The following is a 27,704-nucleotide window of genomic DNA, read 5'->3' on the forward strand; positions in this document are numbered from 1 at the left end:
ATGCACCCGACTGAAGTCTCTCTCTCTCTCTCTCTCTCTCTTTCTTTCCCCCCGTGTATGGTAACATCTCACACGCTGTCCTAGACGTGTTGGAGCTGTCACACACGTGCACATGATGTGACGTGGAGTCCTTCGTCGCGGGGCCCATTCCGGCTAGGCGACAAGAGTCTCCCATGCTTAGAATTTTCGTCCATTCGGACTCTCTCTTTCTGCCTCTTCTCTCTCTCCTACACACATCCCTATCTCTTCCTCTATAAACTCCCCCAGATCGCAGTGCTCGCCACCAGCTACCTGAGATGGACGGGCGGCGACGGCAAGAGGCGGCCAGAGGGAGCCGCGACGAGCTCCCTAAACTCGGTGGAGCGACGAGCTGCGGCGGACCCCGCCTCAGCCATCGAGGGAAAGGGAGGTTCGCCGTAGGCGGTTCGCTGCGGCGGAAGGTGAGGGAGCTGCGTCGGCTTGTGCCCGGCGGGAGGCAGCTGCCCGCCGAGCAGCTTCTCCTGCACACGGCCGACTACATCCTCCGGCTGAGGTTGCAGGTGCAGCTCTTGAGGGCTCTTTCCAAGTTGTACACGCCATGATATATCCATCCATCTACATATATATATAACTATAACTATATATATTAGTTGGTGTATTATTACATCGTTGGCGTATGTTTTTGGTGTGAATCAATCAACTCTCGCGATATCTGGGTTGACTAAATTGTGGATGGCTTCTAAGAGTACTTGTATTGATTAATAGGAAATAGAAAATATAAGAACACTTGTTCTTCTTTTTCTTCCCTCAATCAACCATAATCACTTTTGTATAATTAGACGCCGATCGATGAAAAAACAGAAGCTTTTTTCATATATTTTTGTTCGATTGATGTATTGAATCCTAATAATATTCAGAGATTTATTAATACTTTCACTTTATAATTCCACTATTAGAGCCCATTTGTGGGATTGACCCAGATCGGTCAGACTTGATGTAGGCCGTCGGATCGTGTAAACTTACGGCCCAGATCTTGAGTCAGTCATCTTCAGCTTCCATGGCAGCAAGTAGATTCAACCCCATATTATCTTCAACAGCTGAAGGTTCAAGACATGCATAGAACTAAAAGCAATTCTTGTACTCAATTCAGTCAACGGAACTCCATTTTCATTTGGAGAAGATGAACTGGCAGTTTTAGTAGGGTCTGCAACCTTACCAGTTTCCTCAACATTTCTGTTGTTTCTTCATCAAGAATGGCAACTTCTTCCTTCAATTTATAATCATTATGATCTACTTACTGCCTGTAACCACTGGGTCCTCAAAAGAGCAGCCACTGGCACTATGTACAGGGCTTTGGCAAAGCCCAGGGTTATGAATCCTAACAATCAGTTTGCGGCAACATTCCATGATCACCAACATGCATATCAAATGGTTTTTCACATGTTTGTGCAAATTGTGATGCTTTTTCCACCTGTGATAACCTTGATCAGTAGAACAAAATTGGCTATTGTTTTTAGACTGATTTGGAACACTGCTCTTCTCATCCTAAACTGTTATGGTAGGCAACTCTGAACACACACTAGCAGCAGCAACTTTGCAGGTAAAATTGACTTCATAGTAAATATCTCATGTTGCAGGTTTACCAGGCAGAGGTTTGCATGCTGATGTTCTAGTTGATCCAGTGCGTTTGTTTCTTAATTCCTTCAGTAACATAAGAATAACCTGGTTTGACTGGCCCTGAAACAGGCTGCCTGGCAGAATTCGCATCAATTTTTGGCATTTCAGCTTCAACCTGTTTCTTCCAAGTGCCAAACAAGACTCCTAGCTTTCCTCTGGATCTACATATTATTGTGACTGCACAAATTATTCACCGACTTAACAATGTTACAAATCTGCAGAGCATTTAGGTTTACAGGCAACTTTTCAACTGCACAAAGCAAAGATGACAGAAAATCCTCGACTACTTCATCACTTCCTCTGGGACTACCACCATCACCACTCTTTCCTTTATGCACCTCCTGGAGCCAATCATCCATGACAAGCACTCCCTTAAGCTGCGAGAACTGACCAAGGCAATCAAACCTATCAGTGGCTGTAACGACATTCGCAAGCATTATCTGACCAAACAAATCTATTTTTTCAGTTTTACCAAGTTGCATTAGATTCACCAACTTCTCAACCCCTTCATCGCTGACAACCCCACCTCTTTCTGCATTTTGCCACTCTCTGCCTGTCTGTTGTCAAACATAAAGGTAATGGAATCAACCATCATCAGGTTTACCAGAATACTCTTACTTGATGGTTTCTGCTCCCTGATCTTGCTTTACAGGCTCTGTGCCTTGATCTCACTTGATAAGCTCCAAATGGTAATCACTTCTCAGCCTCTTACTTTCCTTGGCATGAGAAAGGAATGAGGTGCCACTATTTTGCACACTATCTGAACCATCTATTTCTGTTATTTAAACAATCTCTGTTTTTATGTTGTCAAACACAAAGGTAACGGAATCATCATCATCAGGTCTATCAGAATGCTCTTCTTTGATGGTTTCTGTTCCCCGATCTTGCTTGACTTGCTCTGTGCCTTGATCTCGCTTGATAGGCTCCAAATGGTAATAACTTCTCAGCCTCTTACTTCCCTTAGCCAGAGAAAGGAATGAGGTGCCACTATTTTGCGCACTGTCTGAACCAAATCCTAACTGTTGTGTGCTTGCAGAAGTGTTTCTGAGATTTTGGTGAATGCCAACCTGACCACACTGCTGCATGCATTTCGAACCAAGTGTTGTGCAAAAGCTGATCTACTTCTTCTGGATTTTCCTGAGGAAGAAAAAGGTGAAAGGCTAATCACTCTACCAAAACTCATGACTAAATAAAAATAATATGCCCAGATACTACCATAAATATTAAAAATGGGTGAAAATATCATGTTGGCATAATCCTGATCGGTCAACCACATTCTTATTAGCTATATCATATACTCTATTACCATTGTGGTGAAAGGCTGACCAGTGTGCTGACACAAATGACTAAGTAAAAATGATGTGCCCTGCCATTACCATCAAGCAGAGATGCAAATAAATGGATAAAAACTAATGTTGACATCATCTTGATCAGTCAACCACCAGAGCTTGTTACCAATGACATATACTCTCATAAGATAGTACCCCTGATGGAAGCTCATCACCTCTGGGTAAATGAAACTTTAAGTCCTTGTGGAAGCAGTAAAACCTCATTCAAAAAATCAAGCAATATGCCTTTAGCAAGCTTCATGTGAGCATATTAGTAGAAATATCTTACTCGTTAGTGTATTGTTGCACAAGTCATAAGTTGCAGGTTCGAGTCCATATTTGTGTCTCATAAGCTATTTAAAGAAAATTTTTTGTTAACCTCTTTGTTTAAAAGCATGTCAGGACAGCCAATTTAGCACAAAGTAAGATAGTCCTATTTGTCTCCTTCAAAACAAGAGAATGATTTCAACGAAAGGATGAGCATTTCCAAACTCAAAAGGAGCACAACCACCAATCCATATCTTCCATCTGCACTGCAGCATATCAATATATCATATAAGAAAAAAGGAAACGAATTCGTAGCATTCATTCATAGATCATAAGTGGTTGATATGAGCACAACAATCTTGGATATTACCACTTCTGATGCCAACATGAACAATCACCACATCAAATTCTTGTAGTGAAGAGAAAATGAGCAAATCCCATCTACCCGTTACTCAAAACACCTGCCCTCAACGTTTTTAGTTACCCAGGAACAGGACTATATTTCTACGGTGAATGAATGAAGGAATTGCGAAGATTCAGGATCCAGGGTAATCATGAATTAAAGAGGCGCTAAAAACTAATAGCCGAAGGAGGATACAAGAACCGAAGAACGATCAGAACAGCAACATCAATTGGCCGACGACAAAATTAGTTGCAGAGCTCAAAAATCATACCATTAGCCGCAAAAATGGTTCCTTTTCCCTAAAATCAACAAGCAAACCTTAATTCATCTCTCATTTATTCATAATTTAAAAATCGTGATGAGAGCAGTCAGAGAGAGAGGGGACAGCCACCGCCTTCTCGCGAGCTCGACGGTGATGCTTCTTCTGGCATCAGTAACCACAAAAAGAAGAGATGAAAGATGATGAAATCGGAGTATGGAACGATTCAAGGAGACTATTAGAGGTAGGGAGGAAAAAAACCTGAGAGCCCGACCGCAGGCTCGCGAAGAGGATCGCAATCTCCGGGAGACGAAACTGGCGATCGACGAACAGTGGCGGAGGGAGGTTACGAGACGCGCTTGCGGGCTTCGTAAGATTTGCGTTCCGCGTCAAAAATACTTTCGATACTATTCCATCGGTACCTTTTATTTTACTGGGTGAAATCTCGGTCCCACATTTGGGCCCATTGCAATCCTTAGACACAGAGCGGATGGTAGGAGCGTGAGGATCCGAAAAGTGTGGATCTCGTTGCTTGCTGCTTTATGGATCCTTGTTTTAGATCCGATAAGGGTAGGGTTTCGTGAGGTGTAATCTCTAAACTGTGCGTTCTTGACGAGCCTGCGTGCGCCATGGGGTGCTCTCATCCTGCGTAGACGAAGAGCCACCGGCGAACGCAACGATGCATCCTGTTCGTCAACCTCCTCTTCTCCATTGCTTCCGTGCCGCGCTGTCGTCTCGCCACCCTCTCTGCCTCCTCTTCCTTGCGCCCAGGCCATCGCAGTCCTCGCCTCGCGCCTCAATCTCCGCGCCGTGGCCACGGCTAAAGCCCGTCGGAAGGACCAGGACTTACTCTGTCGCCACGAAGGTCGCGGAGGAACCGGCGGCGGAATGGAGTGGTGGCGGCGGCGACGGCGACGGCAACGGCAGCTACTTCTTCGCGGGAGAGGGTGTCTCTTGGAAGTCCCTGGGGATCTCCGACCACCTCAGCCATGTTCTCGCCAAGGCCTCGCTGCTCAGGCCCTCCCTCGTCCAGGTTCCCGCCGTCCCGTGCTTTCTCTATCTATAGTTTGAGTAGCAACGGTATAGTATCTATATGTTTGAATAAATGCGTAGAAGAGATCGCATTAGGTTAGGAAGGATCAGGATCGACCTGAGAAAAACAGATACTGTTGGACCTGATATTTGTCTAAGATACTTGGCCTTCTGTTGTGTCTTGGACGCAGAATCTTGATATACCTGGGTGATCGGAGTTGAGATATTTTATGCGATGAATTAAGAAAAGAAGAAAGATGTAGGTTGAGTGGGAGGCATTTGCAGTCTCTCCAGTGAACTGAGAGGGGAAAGAAATGCAGTCTTTCTGATTCTTAGAGAACTTCTATTTAGTGGGGATTCTTAGATGACCAGTCCATAGAACACATTTGTGTGAAAAATCGCTGACTGGGTTGGCTTCAAACTATGTTTTTCTTTGCAGAGAGAATTACCAAGTCGAGGGAGGTTGTGCCTTCCTTTTGGAGCAAATAATCCTAGTTATACACCAGATATCGAGCAATAAGCAATTTAACTGCATTTTTAGCATACAAAACGTCAATGCAATTCTACCTTTTTTGTGAAAAATCACTGATTGGGAGAGTTTTGCAGAGAACTGTTTTGCAGACAATGTTCTGTTTTGCAGAGAGACACTAAGTTGGGAGAGTTTGTGCCTTTCTTTTGGTGCAAATAATCCTCGTTATACAGCAGCTATCTAGAAATACAATTGTAGAAGGCTTTAAATGTCTTCAAACATCAAGAAAGTATAGATGTTAATTAATATCGTGTTCTGCTGAAGGATTTCTTTTGTTCCTCAATTTTGCAGATGCATGCAACTCTGTCTCATCCCCTCCTTTTCTTCTCTTCTTTCTTTCTATGCTAGATTGAAGTATACATTATTGTGGTCACATATCTGAAAATGCCATTCCACTTGTGGTGCTCAAGTTAATTATTCAAACTGCATTACTGCACCTTACATATTTCCATATTTAGTATGATTTGTAGTGAAAAGATTAATTCCACTGGGTGTGTATATTGAAGTTCATATATGGTTTTCGTTTCAGGCTGCTTGTATTCCTCATATTCTTACAGGGAAAGATGTGATCATCGCTGCAGAGACAGGTAGCGGCAAAACACATGGCTACTTGGTTCCATTGATTGAGAAGCTATGCAGAAATTTGGATCCCAATAAAGGAACTGATGTTTCTAAAGGAAATCCTGAAAAACATAAAAAGACTTATCTGGTCCTGTGCCCTAACGTGATGCTATGTGAGCAAGTAGCTGACATGGCTAATAATCTACTGGATGATTCAGGTGAATCACTCGTCAAAGTTGCTGCAGTTTGTGGACGAAGGGTAAGTGTTTTTTTTTCCCATCTATATTGCTTTTGAGTTTTGATTATGTAAGTTATTTGGCTGATGTCAGTTAGTGATTTATCGATCACCATTCAGCAGTTCCCCATAACTTTTTTAGTTCTTACTATTCACTGGATGGATTTTTAATCAACAACTTTAGGCCTTTTCTTTTGTTTGTCTAAAGCTACTTAATATAGCAGCAACTTAAACTCTGTGGAAGCTGCATACAGGTTGCATAAATCCAACTCGTCCTGCAAAACCTGCTCCACACTTTTACATAGCTGACTTAGAGTTATGAGTGATGATGATCTTGCATTGTTGTTCTAATTTTGGCAGTTCTCAAATGGTAACTGCAGGAATGGCCAGTTGCTCAGCCAGATTTTTTTTTTTTATTCAATCCAGTTGTTCTTTTAAATTACCTGTTTGACTCTGACTTGAACAGTTCCACATGATACCTAACTCAGATTTTTATGTGATATGTCTTTGAATGATGAAACATCTTGTATTGCTCTTTTAATTTTGACAGTTCCCAAATTTTGAATGCAGGGATGGCCAGTTGCTCACCCAGATATTCTTGTCTCCACTCCAGTTGCTCTTTTAAATTACTTGTTTGAATTTGACCCTGAGAAAAAACGGCGTGCTAATTTCTTACAGAATATCAAATCTGTGGTACATTCATCTCTCTGAAACTTATTTTTATGAGCTAGAAGTGAAGGTTGTTTTTTTGCTAGGTTAATTTCTTTCGTGACAATTTGCTTTTTGTTAAAAAAAGGAAACTGGAAACTGGTTATGTTCTTTTTTATGTCTTATGCTTTTAGTAAATGAATGTTCATGACATGATGGCAATATCGATTCATTGCTTATATTAAATGTTTTAATGGGTTTTTTTACTGATATACCTGTGTAATTTTATATTAAATGACACTAGGTTTCGAGAGTAATTTTATGTCATACAATATCATGTACCTGTGTTTTTTTTACCATCATTATTTGTGATAGCTTAAAATATAAAATTTTCATTTTTCTAGGTAAAATTTAATATGCCTATCCTTGTCAAATATAGGTGTTTGATGAAGCAGATATGCTTCTTTGTGGAAGTTTTCAAAACCAAGTTATCCGTCTCATTAACATGTTACGTTTTGAAGAAAAACTAGTGTCCAAGATGCAAGATTCTGCAAAAGAGTCTGTGATTGATGAAGACAACAAGTGTAATATGGAATTAAAATCTGATGATGACAACTATAAGCAGCTTCTTAATAATGATGAGGAAGATGGTGACAACTGCATTGATGACGAAGGTTTGGAAAGTGAGTCAGAAGAGTTGAACACCAGTGTGAAGGACTGGAAGAGGGTTAGGAAGATTTATACACGCAGCAAGCAGTATGTTTTTGTTGCTGCCACACTTCCTAGTAGTGGCAAGAGAACTGCTGGTGGAGTGCTGAAACGAATGTTTCCTGATGCCATTTGTGTCAGTGGAAGTTTCCTCCATCGGCACAATCCTAGGTCTGCATCTTCTTCTTGATTTATTAATTGTTGTTGTTATGCCCTTACAGTCTGTAGACAAAGCTTCTTCTTTAACTGTTTTAGAAGTCTTAAAACTTCGAATAGACCATGCTCTGATTTTTTGTAAATCCTGGGAGAAATTTGTGCTTTGATAGGTACCTATCAGTTGGTTTTTAAGGTTGTTTTGCTAACTGGAATACCAGTACATATTGACATCCAATGAAGAGCAATGACTAGATCTAGCCCACAAACAGTATTATATATGTGATTTGTACATACAACTGGATTATGCTGTCCACTGGCCTGGTACAGAAACACATCCTTTACATCAACTGGTCGGCGGATATAAGGCAATACATCTTTGCCGGCCACATGATGGAGGCAGCCACTGGGCAGAATGGTCCTGGAACCAGTAATTAAGTATCTTTCATGGAATTGATTGGGCTAGTAGCTACCTTATGAAACTCTTAGCAGTCATAAGTGTTGCACTGTTGCTATTTAAGAATGACATAGTGTTCAGATGCAAGTAACTTCTGAGGGAAAAGAACTCTGCAGGGTTCACAGCCCTCAACACTGTATCCCAATTAATTTATGCAAGGTGAATTTTGCAATCAACTTTTTGTAGGATGCTCACTTGTAATTCTATAATAATGCTTTTGCTATATTTTTTGTGATTGTTTTTCAGGTTGGAGCAGAGATGGATAGAAGTAACACCTGATACACAAGTTGATGCTCTTCTAGATGCAGTGAACTATGGTTATAGATGTAAAGCTCCAGATTCTCAAGTCGATGCAAGTAGAACCATGGTCTTTGCTAATACTGTTGATGCTGTTCAATCAGTGGCAAAGATATTGGAAAGAGTTGGTCTTGTATGCATTTTGTACCACCGGGAAGGCTCTTTGGAGGAACGAACAAGTAATTTGAACCGTTTCCGCAAAAATGGTGGTATATTTGTCTGCACTGATGCTGCGTCTCGTGGTCTTGACATACCAAATGTTTCACATGTCATTCAGGTATTTAAATGAATGTTAAAATAAATAAGTATGCTTATATTTAATTTATCTTTAGGCCAATTATGTTGAAACCTTTTGTTGTGGCAATCAAGAAATGAAGTCTCAGTTACAGTCTATACATACTATACTGAGTTGTACCATGATGGTCCGTACCACATTGTTACATGTTTCCTGATTAAATATAAATGCAGAAAAATATTTGTGTCTTTTGCATTTAAAAGAAGCTAACTATAAGGCATGTTTTTCACTTTTGAATCTCAAAGGATGATAAATGTCCTATTGGCACAAGACAGACCATATAGTATTCTATGTTATTTAGTACCAGTTCTTTATCCATGTTGGCGATTCACTTATGATAACATATGATATGTTATGAACTAGCACTTTGCTCATGGTAACAATTATTCATACTAACATGCATCATTATATGGAGTTTAGCTCCAGGCAGGGTATATTGCTTATGATGAAAAAGTATAGGTGAAGACAATTTGGGCAAGATTTACTTGTTATCTTTGCTATCGTTCCATAAGCCTTAACCACATTTGACAACTAAATGTATTCCTTTTGTTTCCCAATGTTAGGCAGAGTTTGCAACCTCTGCTGTAGATTTTCTGCATAGGGTTGGGCGCACAGCCAGAGCTGGTCAGTTTGGAACTGTTACAAGTCTTTATACCAGATCAAATCAAGATCTTGTATGTGCTGTTCGTCAGGCAGAGAGGACGGGCGAGCCTGTGGTACGTTCCGATTCAAGTTATGTTTCATCAGGACCGAGCCAATATGTGACATTGCCATATTCTTGCAAAGTAGCAGCATGTTTTAATAGTGAATCAGGACAACTGCATGAAATGTTTGTAATGTCAGAATTAGTCTTTTTGGCTCGAATCACTTGAGCTTGTTATACCACTATAATCCATAACACTATTTCTTATCAACTTGCAACAATATTGCTAAAATGGCAACATGTTGATTAAGCAAAATAGAATAAGTTGCATGAGATGTTATGATTTAGCAAATTAGACTAAGCCACATGAAAAGTTGGTGATGTTTCTTAGCTTCTAATGTTATTGACCCCTGATTTTCCCATACAGGAGAATGCATTTAGCAGGAAAAGGAGCTTCAGAAATAAACTTAAGAAAAGAGGTATGCTGCAAGTACAAGCTTTTCTTTCTTGGCTTCTTTTGATTCATTTCCTCCATGTCTATTTCTATAATTACACTTGACAGGCATGACAGTTATATAATCATGATTAGCATTTTTCTGTGCCACTCGTTTTTAACAAGACCATAACATATCATGTATACCCAAAGTTCATGTGGATGATATATCTGTCATACCTGTATGTAGTTAACTACTTTATTTTTTTGCACAAAATGCTTTCTTGCTTGAGAATGATGTAAAGAGCATTCTGTTTGTCACTGTGTTACCTTTCTCTCTGCAGTAAGATTCACATCAATGTTAATCCAATCTATAAAACCTCATGGTTGCTAACTTGTGTTTTCTTATCATACCGGCCAGTATGAATACCATGATCATAAACCATCATTGTGTTATCAGCACTTTGTAAAATTGGCAATAGCCAAGCGTCTGGTCAACAATTATTAAGAACTATTCTGGCTCTTCTAAGCTCTCCGACTGTAGACTTTGTTGCATACATGATGTGTACGAAATAATCATTTCTTTTAAGTATTAGATCTTTGCAGTTAACCATTTCTATCTGCTGACTATTTACAGGTCGAAATACATCTGAAGGTGCATCTTTGGCTTCAGTATAATGTAGATCGAGATTTTGGAACAAAAGAATCATGCAAGACAGTAGTAATTTTATTTGGAACCACAGCCATGTAATATGTTTGTAAATCAGCATTATCCATGTTCAACAAGCTTTACATCTCCATGTATCGTTTTGATATATCTAGAGAAACAAAAGTCATTAATGTATGCCTGGCTAGTAGGCTCTGCCATGGCAAGAATCTTGCCTAGTGATTCTTTTCTGGAAGAGGTACAGTTGTTGAAGATTTACATGTTTGATAGTTCTTCTCGAGGAACAATTGGTTTTGTTATTGTATATGAATTCTTGAAAGAGAAATGTTTTCAGGGGGCAAATTTCATAATACGATATTATTTTTTTTGTATATTACAAGTGTAGATAGAACTCGATCCATAACATCAAACAATAAGGTCTTAGTCATTTTTAGAAAATTTATCGGGTTTGATACATCATCAATGAGACTAATGTTTTATGTATACTTCGATCCGATAGCTTAATCTTTTCCAAGTATATCTAATTCACTAAATTTAATATTTTAAGTACGTAAAATTATTAGGCATAGCAAAATGGGATGATGTTATTACCAAAATGATTTTTGTGATTGAAATTATATATGTATATGTGTATATATGTATGTATGTATATGTATACATATATATATATATATACATATATATATTTTTATATGTATATGTATATATAAATTTATATGTTATCTGTATATATGTATATATACATATATATAATATTACAAAATGAATAATTATTTTATAATTATCCTTCTATCTTCAAGTTGAGCATAAGCATAGTTTTATCATATACAAAAACTGCATATAAGTCATAATAATTAATCTTTATCAGTGACCTATCATTTGACTGTTTATTGAAACTCCAAACCAAAGTAATATCATTTAAATATTATTATGCGCATAAAAATAATATGAATATTTAAATATCAATAATGATAAGGTTAACTCGTCGCATAAAAATATTATGAATATTTTTATTTTTAAAAAAATAAAAAAATTATTCCATCAAACGTATACTCTTAAGACATCATTTATTTCATTCTGTGTCTTATGTTGGATGCAGTAATTAATATTATTTGAGTCTTTCCCTCCTCATGTGCTAGCAATATTCTACTAAATTTCTTCTCAAACTCATGTTGAGTTCATACCAATGTACCCAAAATGTAGCAATTTAATCCTAGAAAAAGAAATCACTCCACAATTCCAAAACCTCCACACCAATGTCTCCAATATTCCCCTATTTTCTTATTTATCTATCTTTAAGGAAATTTCTCCATGTTTATACAATCTAAGGGGAAAAGACTAAAACTTATAACCATCAATTAAATGATACGTCCCAAGCAATGTAGCAATTTTATGAATGATCCATAAGCTCTTCTTTTATAGTGTCTAATCATGTTTCTCCCCTTTAAGACTAACATTTACTTTTGAATTTATTAAATTAATAATCATTTTACTTGCATGAAATCTTGGCCATTGGCAAAGTTTATTTATAAGCAAGATTTTACATTTCAGCAGTCTTTGGATGAAAGGAAAAAAGATTATGTGAAACTTTTAGGAATTTTGAGGAGCTCTTAAGGTTTTCTCTAATAAATCCAAAGAGATATTATAATTATTTTTTACATAGTAAAAGCTGCATTTGATTATATATTCAATAGACACAAGTAAAGAATGTTAGAACCAAATGCACATCATTTCTTTAATTATATTATATTAACCATTCATTATTTTAAGGGGGAAAAAAAAACCAAGTGTTTTTCCTACAATTTTGTGGCTCTTACACCATATGTGAAAAAGCATGCCATAATTAAAACTAAGATAATAGACATCATCTTAAAGAAGTGAATAATACAAAATGCTATTATCCATCACATTGTCAATCTCCCATCAACTAGCAGCAATAAGTGGCATCACATGGATCTACCAAACACCCTATTGGAATCTTTAGCAACCCTAAGCTCCTAATTCAATGCAATCAACATTCTTGGAAGAGAGACACTGGAGAAGGCAGATGGTAGTACTTCAAACAAGATCCAAGCTCAAGTAAATCCAGTTGAGATTTGATTTCTATAAGCTATATTCTCCTCCAATCTTCACCTGTAACTTCCCTCAGGAAGAATTTGCTTGCAGATAATAAGGTTATGATCCTTACTATTCAACTAGCTTGATGTTTGAGATATATATATATGTTAGGAAAATGACAAGAGATAAGGTTATGGACCTTGAAGAAGTGAACTGGAACATGACAGCAGATTTGGATGGTTAACAACAACAAATGATTTATTTGTCCACTTCCTACTTGTTTGATAGGCAAGTGATGAATTCCCCAAGAGAAAGAAAGGCCTTAATGATTACATGGTAGAAGGGGCCTGACAAAGTAGAATAATCATAATACATCAAAACCAACACATATGATGAACTATGCATACTATTTTTGAGAAAGGAAAGTGTGTAACAATATTCTCAGTTTATTCTGTGCCTGTGTTATTCCTGTTCTATACAGAAAGAGTTCTTCTCCACCTCATACGATGATGGTGTTTCTAAACACTAAGCCTTTAGGATGATAAGTATCGACTCCAGCAAACCTATACAGGAAAAGAGTGTGCACAGCTGGTGAGATCAGAGTTGAGTTCATCACTGTCTTCCCCACATTATTGTTCTTAGAATTAAGCAAAAAAAATCACTGGATCCTTCATAATCGCTATTTCGTATACGAAAAATCTTTTCGACCAACCATGCTGATTTCCTGAGTCTTAGGATCAGCTAGAAGTAATCATACAAGTATATCCTATGATAATAAGATGCAGACAGATAAATATGACCAGACAAGTCCATGTTTTTCTCATTCCATATGCATATATATATATATATATATATATATATATATATTTGACATTGATAGACACTGCTACACCTTCCACTTGACATTTGTAAGTGATAAGTGTCTGTCTGCATAAGACATGAAAATGATATGACATGCTGTAGGATTTATCTCATTTCAACACTCAGGCAACTGTTAAAAGAGTTCAGTCTTTTGATCATGAAAACAGATTTATTCTACCAATAACCTTTCCAAATTCTAGAAGAACTTGTCACTTTGAAGCTCGAACAGCCTTCCAACAAAGTATACACATCATCAAAGGAACATGAATCCAGAAAATATAGCATCAAGACTGTTTACCTCAGCATAATGGTCCATTGACATACTATTATCCATAATGAATTCATAAGCAAGCATTATAGTCACTGCAAAATTTGCCCACAAACTGTTTCCGAAAGCTCCACATACAAAGATGATGATGATGATGATGATGATGAGAAACCGACATCCATAGACAAAAAGATGATTGCATAAGTAATTTAGTGATTGATTGATAATGTACACCAGTAGCATGTTGACCATCATATGTATGATCAGCAAATTAAATGAGGAAAGAGATAAGACTTAGATCTTATCACTCTAAAGATAACCTAATTGCAAGTTAGCTAGTTAGTACCTAAAAGAACTCAACAAGCATTGAACCTTTAAGACAGTACCTATGATCGAATCAAATGACTGATCAATTCTGCAGAAAGAACTGAGGCGTATAGTTTCCCTTGTCTTGTATTCCTTGCACAATGATTGCATTGTGAACACAAGCAAGCATTTGATCCTCCTACTATTTCTCGAACCTACACGATGAATCTAATTACTACATCCAGATGGATGTGACTGCCATAATTATGCAGCAACAGCTTACGAGGTCCTTATGCTGAGACCAACCAAGAAGTGGACTTGGATCTTGCCATGCCTCAAGAACATACGTTTCCACAGTTCCAGTCAACCTGTTTTGATAGATCAGATCCACTCCATGGGCTGGCGGGGATCTCATCTGGGCGACCGTGCGAAGGAAGCAAAGAGTGAGGGCAAGGAAAGAGAGGCTTATCGGGATATCACAACCCTAGCGAGATGGTAAGAAACTATTTAGGGCAGATGGAAGAATTTTAAGCTGTCTTAGATTCGTAGGAAATCGATAGGAAAAGGAAAACGAAAGATACATGAGCAGAAACACACATTTAAGGATCAAATCCCGTCACACGGCAACATGCACCGACAAAGTAAGACATGCATGGAAGAAGAAGCTTAGCAAAGCAAGTCTAGTAGTGCCTGTTCTTTTACACAATCGTAGCTAAAAGCTGAAAGGATCGGACCGAGACGCTTGATTCCCCAACGCAAGTACAGAAGAGGGAGATCGATGTGCTTTCCTTGGCGTGAAGACAGCGGAGCTTCCCCCCACCACAAGGCCATCTCCTCTCTCCTCCGCCTCCTCCCTCTTGCTTTTAGGCTTCACATGACCTCCCACTCCTACCGAAACGACGGGAAAGTAATGATGATGACTGCCCAAAGCGAGCAGAAGAGACGGGTGATGATGTTGGTGGGAGGGCCATAATTGATGTTGAGCCCAGGGGCGAGGAGAAGGAAGAGAGAAGGGAAGGTGGTGGTGATAGCTGGTGGTACAGCCGCCCCATCTTTCTCGCTTCTCATGATCACGCGGAGGACCATCATGAGGCCCATGTAGCTCCCCATCTTCTATTATAGTTATTCCCAGGGAGGATGTGGCCAAAGGTACATCATCTTTTCCCAGGCATGGCCAGGGGAAATGGTGGCCGAAGTTACCGTCTTCTTCTTCGTTAAACGGAGAGAGAGAGAGAGAGATAGAGAGATTGGATTGTGTCGGGTGCGGTGATGGGATGATGAGAATGGGAAAGAGACACAGTGGTGTTCGACGGGGGCAGCCAAAAGGGTGGGCATGTGCTATGCTCCAAATCCCAAAGCAGTAGCTACAGAAGAGGAGTAGTACCACAAGGCAAGTAGAGATCACTGGCAGCCTACAGCGGTTTGTATCGTGTTCTTGCAGGGGGGAAAAAGAGGGGGCAAAAAAATGGGTAATTTATCACCGAAAATTTTTTTTTATGTTATTTAAATTTTATCAAAAAAATTATTTTTTAAAAAAAATAATACTTTCGAATCGATCTATTTCTGATCGATGCGAATCGAATCGTATCAAATTTTGTTGAATCTATGAGTAAGTATAATATGAGTGTGACTCGAGTATAAATATTTGATCGAATGTAACTAAGTTATCTTGATCAAATCAATTCAAATTTCTTTATGACTACTAACACATGATTCTAAGATATTTAATATTATTTTAAATTTTTTTATAATTTTAGGATGAATAAATTTTTAAATAAGATATTTTTTATTGAATCGATGATCATCGAGTATATAACTGATTTAATTTTTATTAAATCTTTTTAAACTTCTTCATAATTACTAAAGTAAGATGATACTATGTTTGGTATCATTTTTATTTTTATTTTTATATGAATTTAAGGTGAGTAATTTTTGAAATATGTGATCTAGCGTAACTCTTTAAATTTCATGAAACGTATTTAAACTTCTCTAGAACTACTAGGATGATATATAAAATGCTTAGTATCAATTTTTACTTTTTCTATGAATTTAATATGATTAATTTTTAAAATATTTTTTTAATGTTAAATCTATGATTAAGTATAAGTCGAGTGTAACTTATTCTTGTTAAAATAAACCATAAAAAGGAATTAGTAATTTATTCTTGTTAAAATATTTTATAGAAAAATCATTCTTTCTCTTTTAGATTTTTTTAAAAAAATATCTTTTGAGTCAAAAATATTTTTGGTATTAGTAAAAAATAATAATGTTGTTAGGGAATTTTGAGAATAGAGATATTTTCCATAAAAAAATTTCCCCAGAACTCGCCCCTTAATTACCATCAATCTCGTTATCTTTCTTTATATATATATATATATATATATATATAATTAATTAATTATTAGTACAGTGTCTTGCAAAATTTTAGAGCAAGACATCTGAATTTTAGGGCAATAAAACAAATCAAGCTGTTGGCTTTATTTCTTCTGGACTACCGGTGCAAGCCACCTGAGATGGTGACCACTGCCGTGTGATTGCGTGTGTGATGTGATGTGGACACTCAACTCGTTCTCGTACGTCTCTCCTTGTGTGCTAAAACTACAAACTTTGTTCGCTAAATCGTGAGATTTCTTCTTTTTATGCAAAGGATTTACAGCAGCCAATTGATTATTAAAGGGGACTGACTACGTTTCTCTATCAAGAAAACCGTCTACAAAAATGAGAATTAGCATAGATTTCTCTTCCTCCCTCCCTCGAGTTTCGAACAGCTTCAGGTCACAATGGAGGTGAGGAAAAGGTGAGACCTGCAATGTGAATCCTCCTCCGATGTCCACAGCCATGGTGATCATCGGACAAGACAAGGCTTTTGTTGCGGTGTCTCCAACATCAGGAGGCCCACCGCTTGGCTTTTAGCATAGGGGAAGATGAATGATGCACACCATGATAGAACCATGACACCGACACCCACAGATCATACATCACACTTTCCCATAGTGAAATAACACTTTTGACTTTTGATCATATTATTTCTGTTGCACATATTAATTATATATATTTATATTTATTTATTTATCAACATGCTATGGTTTGACTTTTGATCTATAGGTACCCTCAACCAATTTAATTTGGTTACACTGCCGTTGGATTTATAGTTGATATTTGCATTGAAGGAATGATAGGCTTGAAAGATATTGTCCGGGAACACTGCTTGATCGAGCAAGTAGATACCATGCTAAATGACGGTAAATTGACTTCTAAGCAGCTTCACTGGATTAATACAACAGATGAAGATCCAGAAATTGACAGTGATCCTATATCTTTCGATTTAATGACTGGTTTCTTCAGGTACATTAAGAACCCTGATGAGAAACAGAAATTACACTGCTTATATCTGATACATCCAAATGGCTGGAAAAGTTACTAAAAAACAATTGATCTGAAGATATTCACTATCAACATATGTCATCACAATCAGAGTACCATAGCTGGATCAATAAATCCCGAATCCCAGAGCATGAAGAAGCATCAGTAACTTGTGATGTTCCGATAATGATACAAAAAAAAAAAAGAATATCGACACTGATAAATTTTGATGCACAAGCTTAGCCTCACATGCTTATCTTCTGTTTACTTGCATTTATGAATTTCCCATCACTCCTTAGATTCTCCGAGGCTTATATGTAGGGACCTCATCGATGCCTACCACCTAGGCAGACCGAATCGTTCTCATGAGCTGCGAGTGATAAGAAGTTTCGGAAATGGCGAAGCTGAAAAAATCTCTGATGTGTAATTGCGTAGCATGCTACTGATTTTGGGTAAAGGATGTCACTGGAATGGGCAACTCGAGTAAAAAAAAGCAGTTTTGCCAATAGCTATGATACTTCCAATCCTCGTGGCTCTTCTATGAGGAAGCAAGTACACTGGAGTACCAAAATAGCAGCAGACCATAGTTACTGCTGGCTTGCAACTATTAGTGAAGTGAGCTCACTTTCTGGTTGTCGACTTCTTAGCTTTGAAGAAACCGGAAGCCACCTTCTATATTTCTCGGGAATCCATCTGAGAAATTATAAAGCCCAACATACCAATGGATTAGTGAACCGCTACTGACTTCCTCATAAATTCACAAATCAACAAAGAGAAAATGTCAATTACAACAAACAGCACTGCATAGAGTCACCGCTGGGTCTCATGGAAGGTAGGGACTATACAGAGATTGAGAGGTACACACAAAGACGTACATAAGTGCAAAAACACATGCTAGTGCACACACAGATTGTAAGAGAAGAAAAGATGGACGAACAGCACTACAACATAAGTATTTAAATAAGTAACGTGGACTTACAATTCTATTCTTTCGTTGACTGCTCGTCGTACAGATGAGTTAAGACCATAAGCAATTGAATTAAACAGTCCCTAAACACGGAAAAGAAAAGTATACCATAAGTGAAGATTGAAAAGATGACATTAGAGACAATTAAAATATACACTATTAAGTTAAAGACTTAATAGGTAACATGATTGGCAAATCAATACATAGCATTTTCAAACACCAACGGAACTGATCCAAAAATGACGACTGAAAAAATCATGTAACAAAAATGAGCATTCACAAAATGATTTTTATAAGCAGGTAACTTGTAGCTGTTAAAAATAGAAGTACTGCTTTATTATGGGCATTGAACAGATGTGTTCCCCATGTACTGATCCGAGGAACCATAGAACATTGAACTTCAGAAAAATGCATTTTCCTTGACATGTATCATTAACAGTACTCATCATAGGCCACATGGTATTTTAACACTTTAGTTTCATTTGCCATTGAAATATTGGGATACCATTTCCAGCCTTCTCAAGAACTAATGTATTAGCATATTTGTATAGTTTCATATACATAATTATTTCAGAAACACTACATTAGCCTAGTATGTCATGTTTCTTAACATAGGAAGATTACTCGGAGGTATTTATAGTGTGCAACAAACTCAACTAGCAGCACCAAAAATCAAGCGTATGAGAAAATGTCTTTCAAATATATAAATAACCAGAACGCAACAGAAGAAAGTTACAACAACAAAACTTGTTATAAATCTTCAAACATCAATTCCAAGAGACAAACATACAAGATGCAGCTTCAAGGACAACAAAAAAGTAAAGAGAAACATGTATCATATTTCTCACAGATATCTACGACCAGCATGCAACAGAAGAAATGTAGGACAACCAAACCATTTTTAAAATCTTCAAACATTATTTCCATTGCAGAAAAAGAGATATAAACATGCAAGATGCAGTTACAGGAACAGAAATAAAGTTCAGAGAAACATGTACCATAAGTCCAGCAAACCCGACATCAAGGAACGAAAGCCAAAAGATCTTGTGGTCTGGACTACTGAAGTCATAGAGACGGTTGATTGTTGCAAACGACCAAGATCCTATCAGAATCAAAGGATAATAGCCCCACCTATTGAATGCCTTTAAAGTTTAAACAACCAAACAAATATCATGTATCAGCTGATAAGACTTCTGATTTGCTAAGAGAAATTATAAAATTCTCATTGTTCTTCACAACAAAATATTAACTTGGTAGGCCAAGTAGGAGTGTAAACTAGCTAAAGATAAACAGAAGAATAACTATGAGGTACACATGCAGCACAAATTATAAAAAATGGATATAAATAACTGAACTCATGGTAGAATTGTTAATATTGATTATTTTTTAACAGTCAATATATACTGAGCATGTACCACTCCACATATCACCTCAGTGCGGGATACCAAGATTCTCAGCAAAGAAAAACCAAATACATCCATTACAAAAGAATAGTTGTTAGAACCAAGGACCTTCTTTTCCGCCCTCATGTCAGATTGGTTTGGTTGCTCGGACAAGGCCACCGCCATCTGCATGTAAGCTAGTCAAGCATGAGGCCAAAATAGGCTTGCAATGCAGCATAAATAACCAATCACATGAATAAACAAGAAACAAAAATAGCAATCTCTTATCCCACAAAAGAACATATAATATTTCTTAAAATACTGAATGTACCCGTGTTGCATTGCTTAGCGTGCGATTCACTTGAAAGTATGTAAACCCATTGTAAAGTATAGCACTCCATAATGGCACATAAAAAGTTATTAGGTGAGCTACCTGCAAAGAGTGCTACTCTTTAAAATCATTGAGTACTTCAAGTGAAGAGGAAACATGAACATTGAGAACACAAATATTAAGCAACTTCTTCAATATCATGGAATTACTCAAACAAACAGGAAAGAGTATATTGCAAACAAAAGTATTAACCAATTTCTATCCACAAGGCAGTTATATGTTGCTGTTGTCATATTGAACTAAACAAATTACAGAAAACTAAGTACATAAGACCTAAAATAGCCAACTACAAGAAATTGTTCTAATTTATCAAGACTAAATACAACTAGAATGGGAGCTAAGTGAAATACTGAATGACATGCCAGATTTTTATACCAGTAGTAAAATTGCCTAGTTACATCAACAATTGCAAACATGAAATCCAAAAAAATTGATAGATGTAAATGCCAATAAAGCAATTTCAAGTACCAGTCACTAGAATGTGTCAGAAAAGTCCATATAATTCAAAATATCAGGTACTTCCAAGCCAAATACTTTTCAATTTCTGTAATTCAATGATGTGGATGAGCATCCAAACTAGAAAGTTGTTTGTACAACAGACTGAAGAATTTCTGTTATTCCATTTCTGTTTTTCTACCAAATTTTGTTTCTTTGTGCAACAGACTAGAAAATATGTCAGCTCATCGCAAGAATAGAGGCAAAAACTTCAGATGTCCTGACTCCTGAGCAAATACATATTCTTGTCGATATATCATAAAAAAATGCACAAAAGTGAATAAGAAAGTAACTGCAAATAGATAGCAAAAAACAATTCCAAAGAACAAAGTGGAAGGACAAGCCTATATATCATTTGTACCTAGCTTTGCTAATCTACTCACAAAATGTAAAAGTAAGCCTTCTTTTTTCTATCATTATAGTTATCACTAATGCAAAACAGGTAAAATGTTGTCATGATTAGTGAGTTGACGAAATGGCTGAATAATTCTTGTTTATCTTAAACTTAAAGTTGAACTCAGAGAACAGACTAGGATCAAGGCAACATTATTTGCTGTCTTGGAGACAAAAGGCTGAACATAAAGAAATGAAGTGTACTTCCTACGAAATCCTAAAATTTCCTCTTTTTTCCCATATTCTCAAGATTAAATCTTTTGTTAATTTCATCTAGTGCTCCTCGGCTTTTCAATCTTGTAGTGTGTATGAAGAAAGCAAAATTCATTTCTGATATATAATATCAGTGTAAACCCAATTACTCATGAGATTGGTAAACACTTAGAGGTTGACAAAACATGCTAACAGTTTCTACAAAATTAATCACATGAAGCAAAACTGTAGAGTACAATCTGTCAAACTAATTATCATTACTATGAAAAAAATTAACGAGTTGTTGAGGTAGAAGATCCAAGAAGCTCTAAGTAGAGACATGCCTTCCCACTTCGAGCAGGCTCAGTCCAACACCATGCCCCTGGTCGTCCATAATCACTGCCTATCGAACGTATTACAGTCGTAGCAAGCGAAGTACCTGTCAGTCAATAGTAAACATAAAGGAAATTATTTTAAAATCCGAGAAAATGAAATCCATGACAGTCAATTATCCATCATAACTCTCAATATTACTATAACATGTTAGGGAAGTTTTGGAAATGTATTCATAAAACAGCCTGGTTAATTGTACGAGTCAAGCTGAAAATGCATCAAAAACTATAGTCACATTAAATGATTATTAACATGGCTAGTCTAGGAAGAATTAGGTGTTTGCCAAGAGGCCATTAGAAACCAAATCTGAATCAGAACAGGCCGTAGGCTACTAGGCGTAAGTCCTAATCAAATATAACTGTCCAGCACCCAACACATTCGTTCATATGGACAGAACAAAAACTATAAGGGCAGTTTGTGTGAATAGCATGGATAGACCTTGTTAGGGCCTACTCATGGTCAGAGAGGACTAAGAAACATCAGAGAGCAGCAACAGAATTCAATTATAAAGTTTGACTAATCTATAGCATTTTATTTGTACAATAAATGGAAATTCCTAGCCTAGTTTAAAATATTAGTAAGACTAGGAGATTTTGGCACTAGTGACGTTATGAATATGCATCCTTATAAGCCCTTAAAGTCATGCTTGGGTTTGTTATCTTCCTTTCATGCAATAAAGTTATGTAGTTAATTAGTAATCTTCTAATTGAATGCTTGGGAGATTTTTCTCAACCTTAAAAGCGATATTGACAATGTTGGAAAAAGTATAGCAAGATTAGTAGAATCAAGGTATACAGTTTCGAATGATATCGCCCAATATGGGCGGTATGTACCGGTCCAACAGAAAATCGATACACAGACCGCTCGCTACCGAGAGGTATTTTTTATTTATAAATAATATATATATAAAGGCGACATCACCTCATTTTTCTGCACCGTCGCCCCGCCTGGGGAGAAGAGAGGCAACATTGCACATTTTTTAAAAAATTTTGATATATAAATATATAAATAAATAGATATATAAATTTTATATATATATATATATATATATAGGTGACGTCGCCTCGTTTTTCTGTGACGTTGCCTTGGCAACGTCACCCCGCCTGGGGAGAAGAGAGGTGACATCGCCGAGGCGACATCGCACATTTTTTTTAAAAAAATTATATATAAATATATTTAAATAAATAGATATATAAATAAAAGATTATATATATATATAGAGGAGATGTTGCCTCATTTTTCTGCGACGTCGCCCTGCCTGGGGAGAAGAGAGGCGACGTCGCCTCGCGTGGGGGAGAAGGGAGGCGACATCGCCGAAATTTTTTTTTTACTTATATATATATATATATATATATATACTGAACGGTATACCGCTCGGTATATAGTACCGTATCGTACCGAGAAAAGATCGAAACTTCGGTATGGTACGATATTTCAATCACTGAGTAGAACCACAAATATAAATAGAAGCAGAAACAAGTCACCTTTCAAAAACGAGTTTGATGAATGTAAGCAACTTACTTCAAAAAATAAGAGTAACTTAACGAAACCCAAGTATTTGTTATGGAAGAGAATTTGGACTCTGAAGTGCATTTATTAATGTTCAAAGCATGGGATAATAGCAAACTAATCTCACAACTGAAGTAATTATTGAACTCAAAGCAATAAATTATAATGTGTTAGAACAGAAAAACCAAAGTGCAAAGAAATGCAATTGCACAAGGAGCTAGGTGCCAAGATTGTGAATTTTGAGAGAAGTGCCACGTATTTAAATAACCAATGACTTTAATGGTCATTGCAACAATGTATAAAAGATGACAACACCATCCATTCACTCCTAGGCCCAATCCCACAGAAAGGATAAGGAAATACAAAAGTTAGCAGCTCAGACAATCTTGCTATCCTCCGTCCACCTCTTAACTAAAGCGAAAGAGAGCCATAATCAACAACAAAATACTCAATTGATTTTCCTTCATATAAAAAGTCTAGCAGTACTTTTACCATACACATAAATTCTATTAGAAGTTCAAAGCGAACTACGAAACCAACAAAGAAAGGTTAAATGCTATATTAATACATGTTACCATGAATTAATTAGAACAGCACAAATGAACTTATTAGCATTTAATAGTTGCCAGTGTGAGATGAATTCTTAAAATGCCATAATGCCAATCATGAATTCATACAATCATGTAAAATTTATCGGCGAGCCATACATTCTCATTTAAGGTAGGAAAGGACATTTTGAGTTTCAGCTCAAATGAAACTCTTAAGGCTTTCTTCTTGTTCATGATAGCACAAGATGAAGAATAAAAAGCTTCTTTATATGCTTATTATAAATTAGAACTGATATTTGCTTTATCCCGTCCTTCAGCATTTGTATCGTATGTTACAATCACTCCATCCACTTTAACTGCCATCCCTAGTCTTTCTAAGACAGCATTCATGTCTGACATTGTCACTAAGACACATGCTAGAAGTTCATTTGAAGGCTAATTATTCTTGCACAAATTATCAAATGAAAGCAAATCCAATTGGAACTAACATGCATATTATGAACTTCTACTAAACAAGGCAGGAGGAAATTGTGAGGTTCTATACAGAGGAAACATTAAAAAAATAATAATCAAAATTGCTTCTATGAGATAATATTTTGAAACAGGTTATTGGAAATCATACCCCAAACATACAAGTGAAAGACTGATCCATAATCTTCCACATCTGTTTTGTGTTTCACAACAGTGCGATGAAGAGTAAATGCAATGGTTGTTGTCCACAAGAATGAAGCCACGCAAAAGAAATGTACACTGTAGTCTTGAGCATAGCAAAAGAATCTATTAGATGGATCCCTGCATCATAGGAACAGTGTAAGAAACCAGCAATCGATATGTTAAAAATTTTATAATGAGGAATCCATAAGAGCAAAAAGTAAAGGGGATCTTAATGAGAACCTTTATTCAAGCAATACATAAACCATAAATCCCAACTACTTGTGAACCATTGCAGGGATCTTCTTCCACCCTTGAGTTTTAAGAAAATGCAATATCACTAAGTGCAATGTCTAATTAAACCAAGAGCCCTCAAATGATTTCTTTCATTTCTATTTTCTGATAAAGTACTCTTAGATCTTCATCTACCTCTTCTTTAAATACTAATCTCAATTGAATCACTTTTCCTGACCACTACAATTAATGGTCTTGTCCAGAAAACTACAACTGGTATTCATTTGTTTCTATTGTCAATCAGAATCACCCTTAATTCACGACTATAAACATGCAGCCTGTTATCTATAAAGAATATAAAGAAGAGCAGCCTAGTGGACGGGGTTTAGGGTCAACATTCAGAGCCCTCCAAGTGGAGAGATAATTACCGTGACTCAAACCCCAATTACCCAAGTTAGGAGAAATTGAATCATCGCACAAAGGTCCACATGATAAAAGGTATAGATTTTTTGTTTTATGCGATGAGAAAAAGCCAAGCACGGATGTAAAAATAGAGTACATCATGAAAATATAGTAGAAACTTCTTAACAATCAAGTGGTCAAAATTTTGGTATCATACTTGGGTACGAGTTTACATTCTAAAAACCAACTCACATAATGTTAGCTTAAGTTCACAATTCAAGATCACATGTAAATAACAATGTCCAAAAAAGCCCTGTCCCTCAACCACAAACAGGATAAAAGTCAAACAGTTGAAGCATATATAATTTACATTCCTCATCAGCTTGAGAGATATATATCCATATCACACATCAACTGAACTAATCAAAAGTAAACATGATGCCCAAATATAAAAATGAAACTTCACATGAAAAATGTAATGTCTTTAATCTACACTTGATGTCGATGTTTAGGATACCTTTTGACAATGCAATCTAACATCACGCCAAAAGGATGGCATGTGATGTATGAAGAAAATGTCCCAGGCCTCTTACAATAATTTTACCTTTACCATGTGCTGATGTCCAGCACATCAGAATACAATAGACAGTAAGGTACTTCATTAAGCTGTTTTCACTATGAATGAGGCCATTATGTTGTTTGTCTCACAGACAAGAGTGCATGGATTATGACTAGCAGATTGACATTGTTATTGGACAATACAAACTTTCAATTAAAACCTCAAATTGTAAACAAATTATAGGAACAGAAAAGCATACCCAACAATGGTGAAGAAACTGCAAAACACATCCTGCAAAACACATAAACTAAATTAGCAGAAATGTGTTGCTGACTACACCGACTCATACTAAAGGTACAAGATTAGAGCGGACACTATAAACATGGACGTTGCCTCAACCAAGAATTAAAAGATACCAAAAGAAACAGTAAAAGATTATACAAGAGAAATTTTTCATCTTCTAAGGATATGCATGGGAAGCCAAATTTCCACTGGTGAGTATATAATTTCCATTCAAAAGAAGAATAAGAAGAATAATTTAGAACCAACAAAAGGATTTTATATAGATAGGTAAAGTTTTGTCTGTTCAACCATGTGCACAAATATGTAATTTAATTCAAGAATGTAACCTTAAATTTTGACGCAAACAATAAGGGGAAGAAGCACAATATGAGATTCCTCAACTAGAATCAAAATCATTTACAGAGCATGAAATGAAGGTGCAATTAGATACTTGAAAAGATTAATTTTTTTTAGAAGGGGCAGCAAACCATATGACATTAGCTTTACAAAGATCAACCTGAACCAGAAGTGGATACAAGACCCATTAAGTAGCCCTTAGCCCATGAAGAAGAATCATCCACCTACACAACTTGTGCCTAAATGAGGATCAAACCCAAACCTCCTACCAGGGAGACAGTGCTCTACCATACAACAGAAGGTCAAGAACTTTTATATCTTTGGTTCATATAATAGAATATAGATACATTTTAATGTGCACCATACTGGCTCGAAAGCAGAACTAAAAAAGAAAAAAATGGGTTAGACTCAGTTACTAAGACATCTCTACTTTCAGGGGTAAGACTTCATATATTGACCCTATTCAAAACCCCCATCGCCGAGAGTCTCATGATCTAGCTTCCATTTCCTTTCAGGATGAAAAGCATACATACAACATCATTTTTGTTCAATCCATGCACCCAAAGAACAAAGAAAAAAATAAAAGTTGTACTATCTCATTTATTAATTACCCACTCAGAAGTCAACAGTTCCTCTTCATGTCTTCTGATCTCTACTCAGTTTGCTAATAAAAGAGTTTCACACGATACATTCTAGAAAATTCAAAATGTGAAGCAGATCCTTGGCCAAAGTTTTTTGACAAAGTTTTTACTTTAGACATTGCCAACGTGATTTTGACAAAAGAAAAAGCTATGAGAAATCAGTAATAGCCTTAATGCCTATGAGGAACATTTCAGTCTCCATCAATCCCTTTAGAGCAAACATTATAGTGAAACAAGGCTAATAAAAGATTGCAGTGATCCTCAACCAAGAACAATTAACAAACAAGATGGCCACTTTTAAAAGCATGTCAATCGATTGCTTCCGCTCCATTTCCCTCGTTCCAATAAAATATAAGAAGAAATATTATGAGTAATGAACTGCTGGGGTGATTGGTATCCAATGCTCTATTTCACAACTATAGATCTAAACTAGAATTAGCTATATTTATGTGAACACCAGAATCTACAGACACGCATTAGAACCCCTCATTATTTCGACTCAAGATCTTTACACTCTCAAACATCAACGAAGTGTCAAACGATGAGATCGAAGGACGATCCGTGAAACCTAATATCGTATCTGACAGAACAAAGACAAAGGCATGCGAGAGAAAGAGGAGGGGTTACGGAGAGGGCGAGGAAGAAGACGAGCTTGAAGGAGAACTTGTGGAGCTCCTTGAAAAGGAGGTAGCAGAGGACGATGAAGGCCGACCCCGCGAGCGAGAGCGCTGCTGCGCCCACGCTGACCGCGGTCAGGACGTGGCGGTCCGCCGAGCTAAGGTCCACCGCCGTCGACGGCGCATTCATCGGTTCGGATCGCCGGATCTCGCGCGCTCTCCGCGTGAGGGAGAGGAGGGAAGAAGAGGGAAGGATGGGGTAGA

General features: G+C 37.0%; 2 protein-coding genes and 1 long non-coding RNA gene across 4 annotated transcripts; 1 reads left to right on the top strand and 2 right to left on the bottom strand.

Moving 5' to 3' along the window:
- Positions 1-1,098: 1,098 nt before the first annotated feature.
- On the bottom strand, positions 1,099-4,296 carry LOC135588129 (uncharacterized). Its single transcript, XR_010476117.1, has 2 exons — positions 4,175-4,296; positions 1,099-4,078 (listed from the first exon to the last, which is right to left on the bottom strand). It is a non-coding gene; the product is annotated as an uncharacterized LOC135588129 (long non-coding RNA).
- A 215-nt stretch (positions 4,297-4,511) lies between these two features.
- LOC135588130 (DEAD-box ATP-dependent RNA helicase 22-like) lies at positions 4,512-10,829 on the top strand. The gene is made up of 8 exons (XM_065080107.1): positions 4,512-4,946; positions 6,004-6,294; positions 6,841-6,963; positions 7,358-7,797; positions 8,483-8,810; positions 9,392-9,544; positions 9,899-9,950; positions 10,542-10,829. Exons 1-8 carry the CDS (start codon positions 4,593-4,595, stop codon positions 10,580-10,582), a joined length of 1,782 nt encoding a protein of 593 aa, XP_064936179.1. The 5' UTR covers positions 4,512-4,592; the 3' UTR covers positions 10,583-10,829.
- Positions 10,830-17,481: 6,652 nt separating this feature from the next.
- On the bottom strand, positions 17,482-27,704 carry LOC103995198 (G-protein coupled receptor 1). Of its 2 annotated transcripts, none has more exons than XM_065080108.1 (9): positions 27,451-27,704; positions 25,803-25,834; positions 24,320-24,489; positions 21,588-21,686; positions 20,108-20,205; positions 19,906-19,962; positions 19,393-19,536; positions 18,407-18,477; positions 17,482-18,120 (listed from the first exon to the last, which is right to left on the bottom strand). In XM_065080108.1, exons 1-9 carry the CDS (start codon positions 27,628-27,630, stop codon positions 18,015-18,017), a joined length of 957 nt encoding a protein of 318 aa, XP_064936180.1. In that variant the 5' UTR covers positions 27,631-27,704; the 3' UTR covers positions 17,482-18,014. The 2 variants fall into 2 exon arrangements, with proteins under 2 accessions (XP_064936180.1, XP_009414008.2); XM_009415733.3 differs by having other exon boundaries at positions 20,108-20,209; positions 21,592-21,686; positions 27,451-27,695.

The sequence above is a fragment of the Musa acuminata genome, chromosome BXJ1-8 (genome assembly GCF_036884655.1).
Source record: "Musa acuminata AAA Group cultivar baxijiao chromosome BXJ1-8, Cavendish_Baxijiao_AAA, whole genome shotgun sequence".
NCBI classification, from domain to species: domain Eukaryota; kingdom Viridiplantae; phylum Streptophyta; class Magnoliopsida; order Zingiberales; family Musaceae; genus Musa; species Musa acuminata.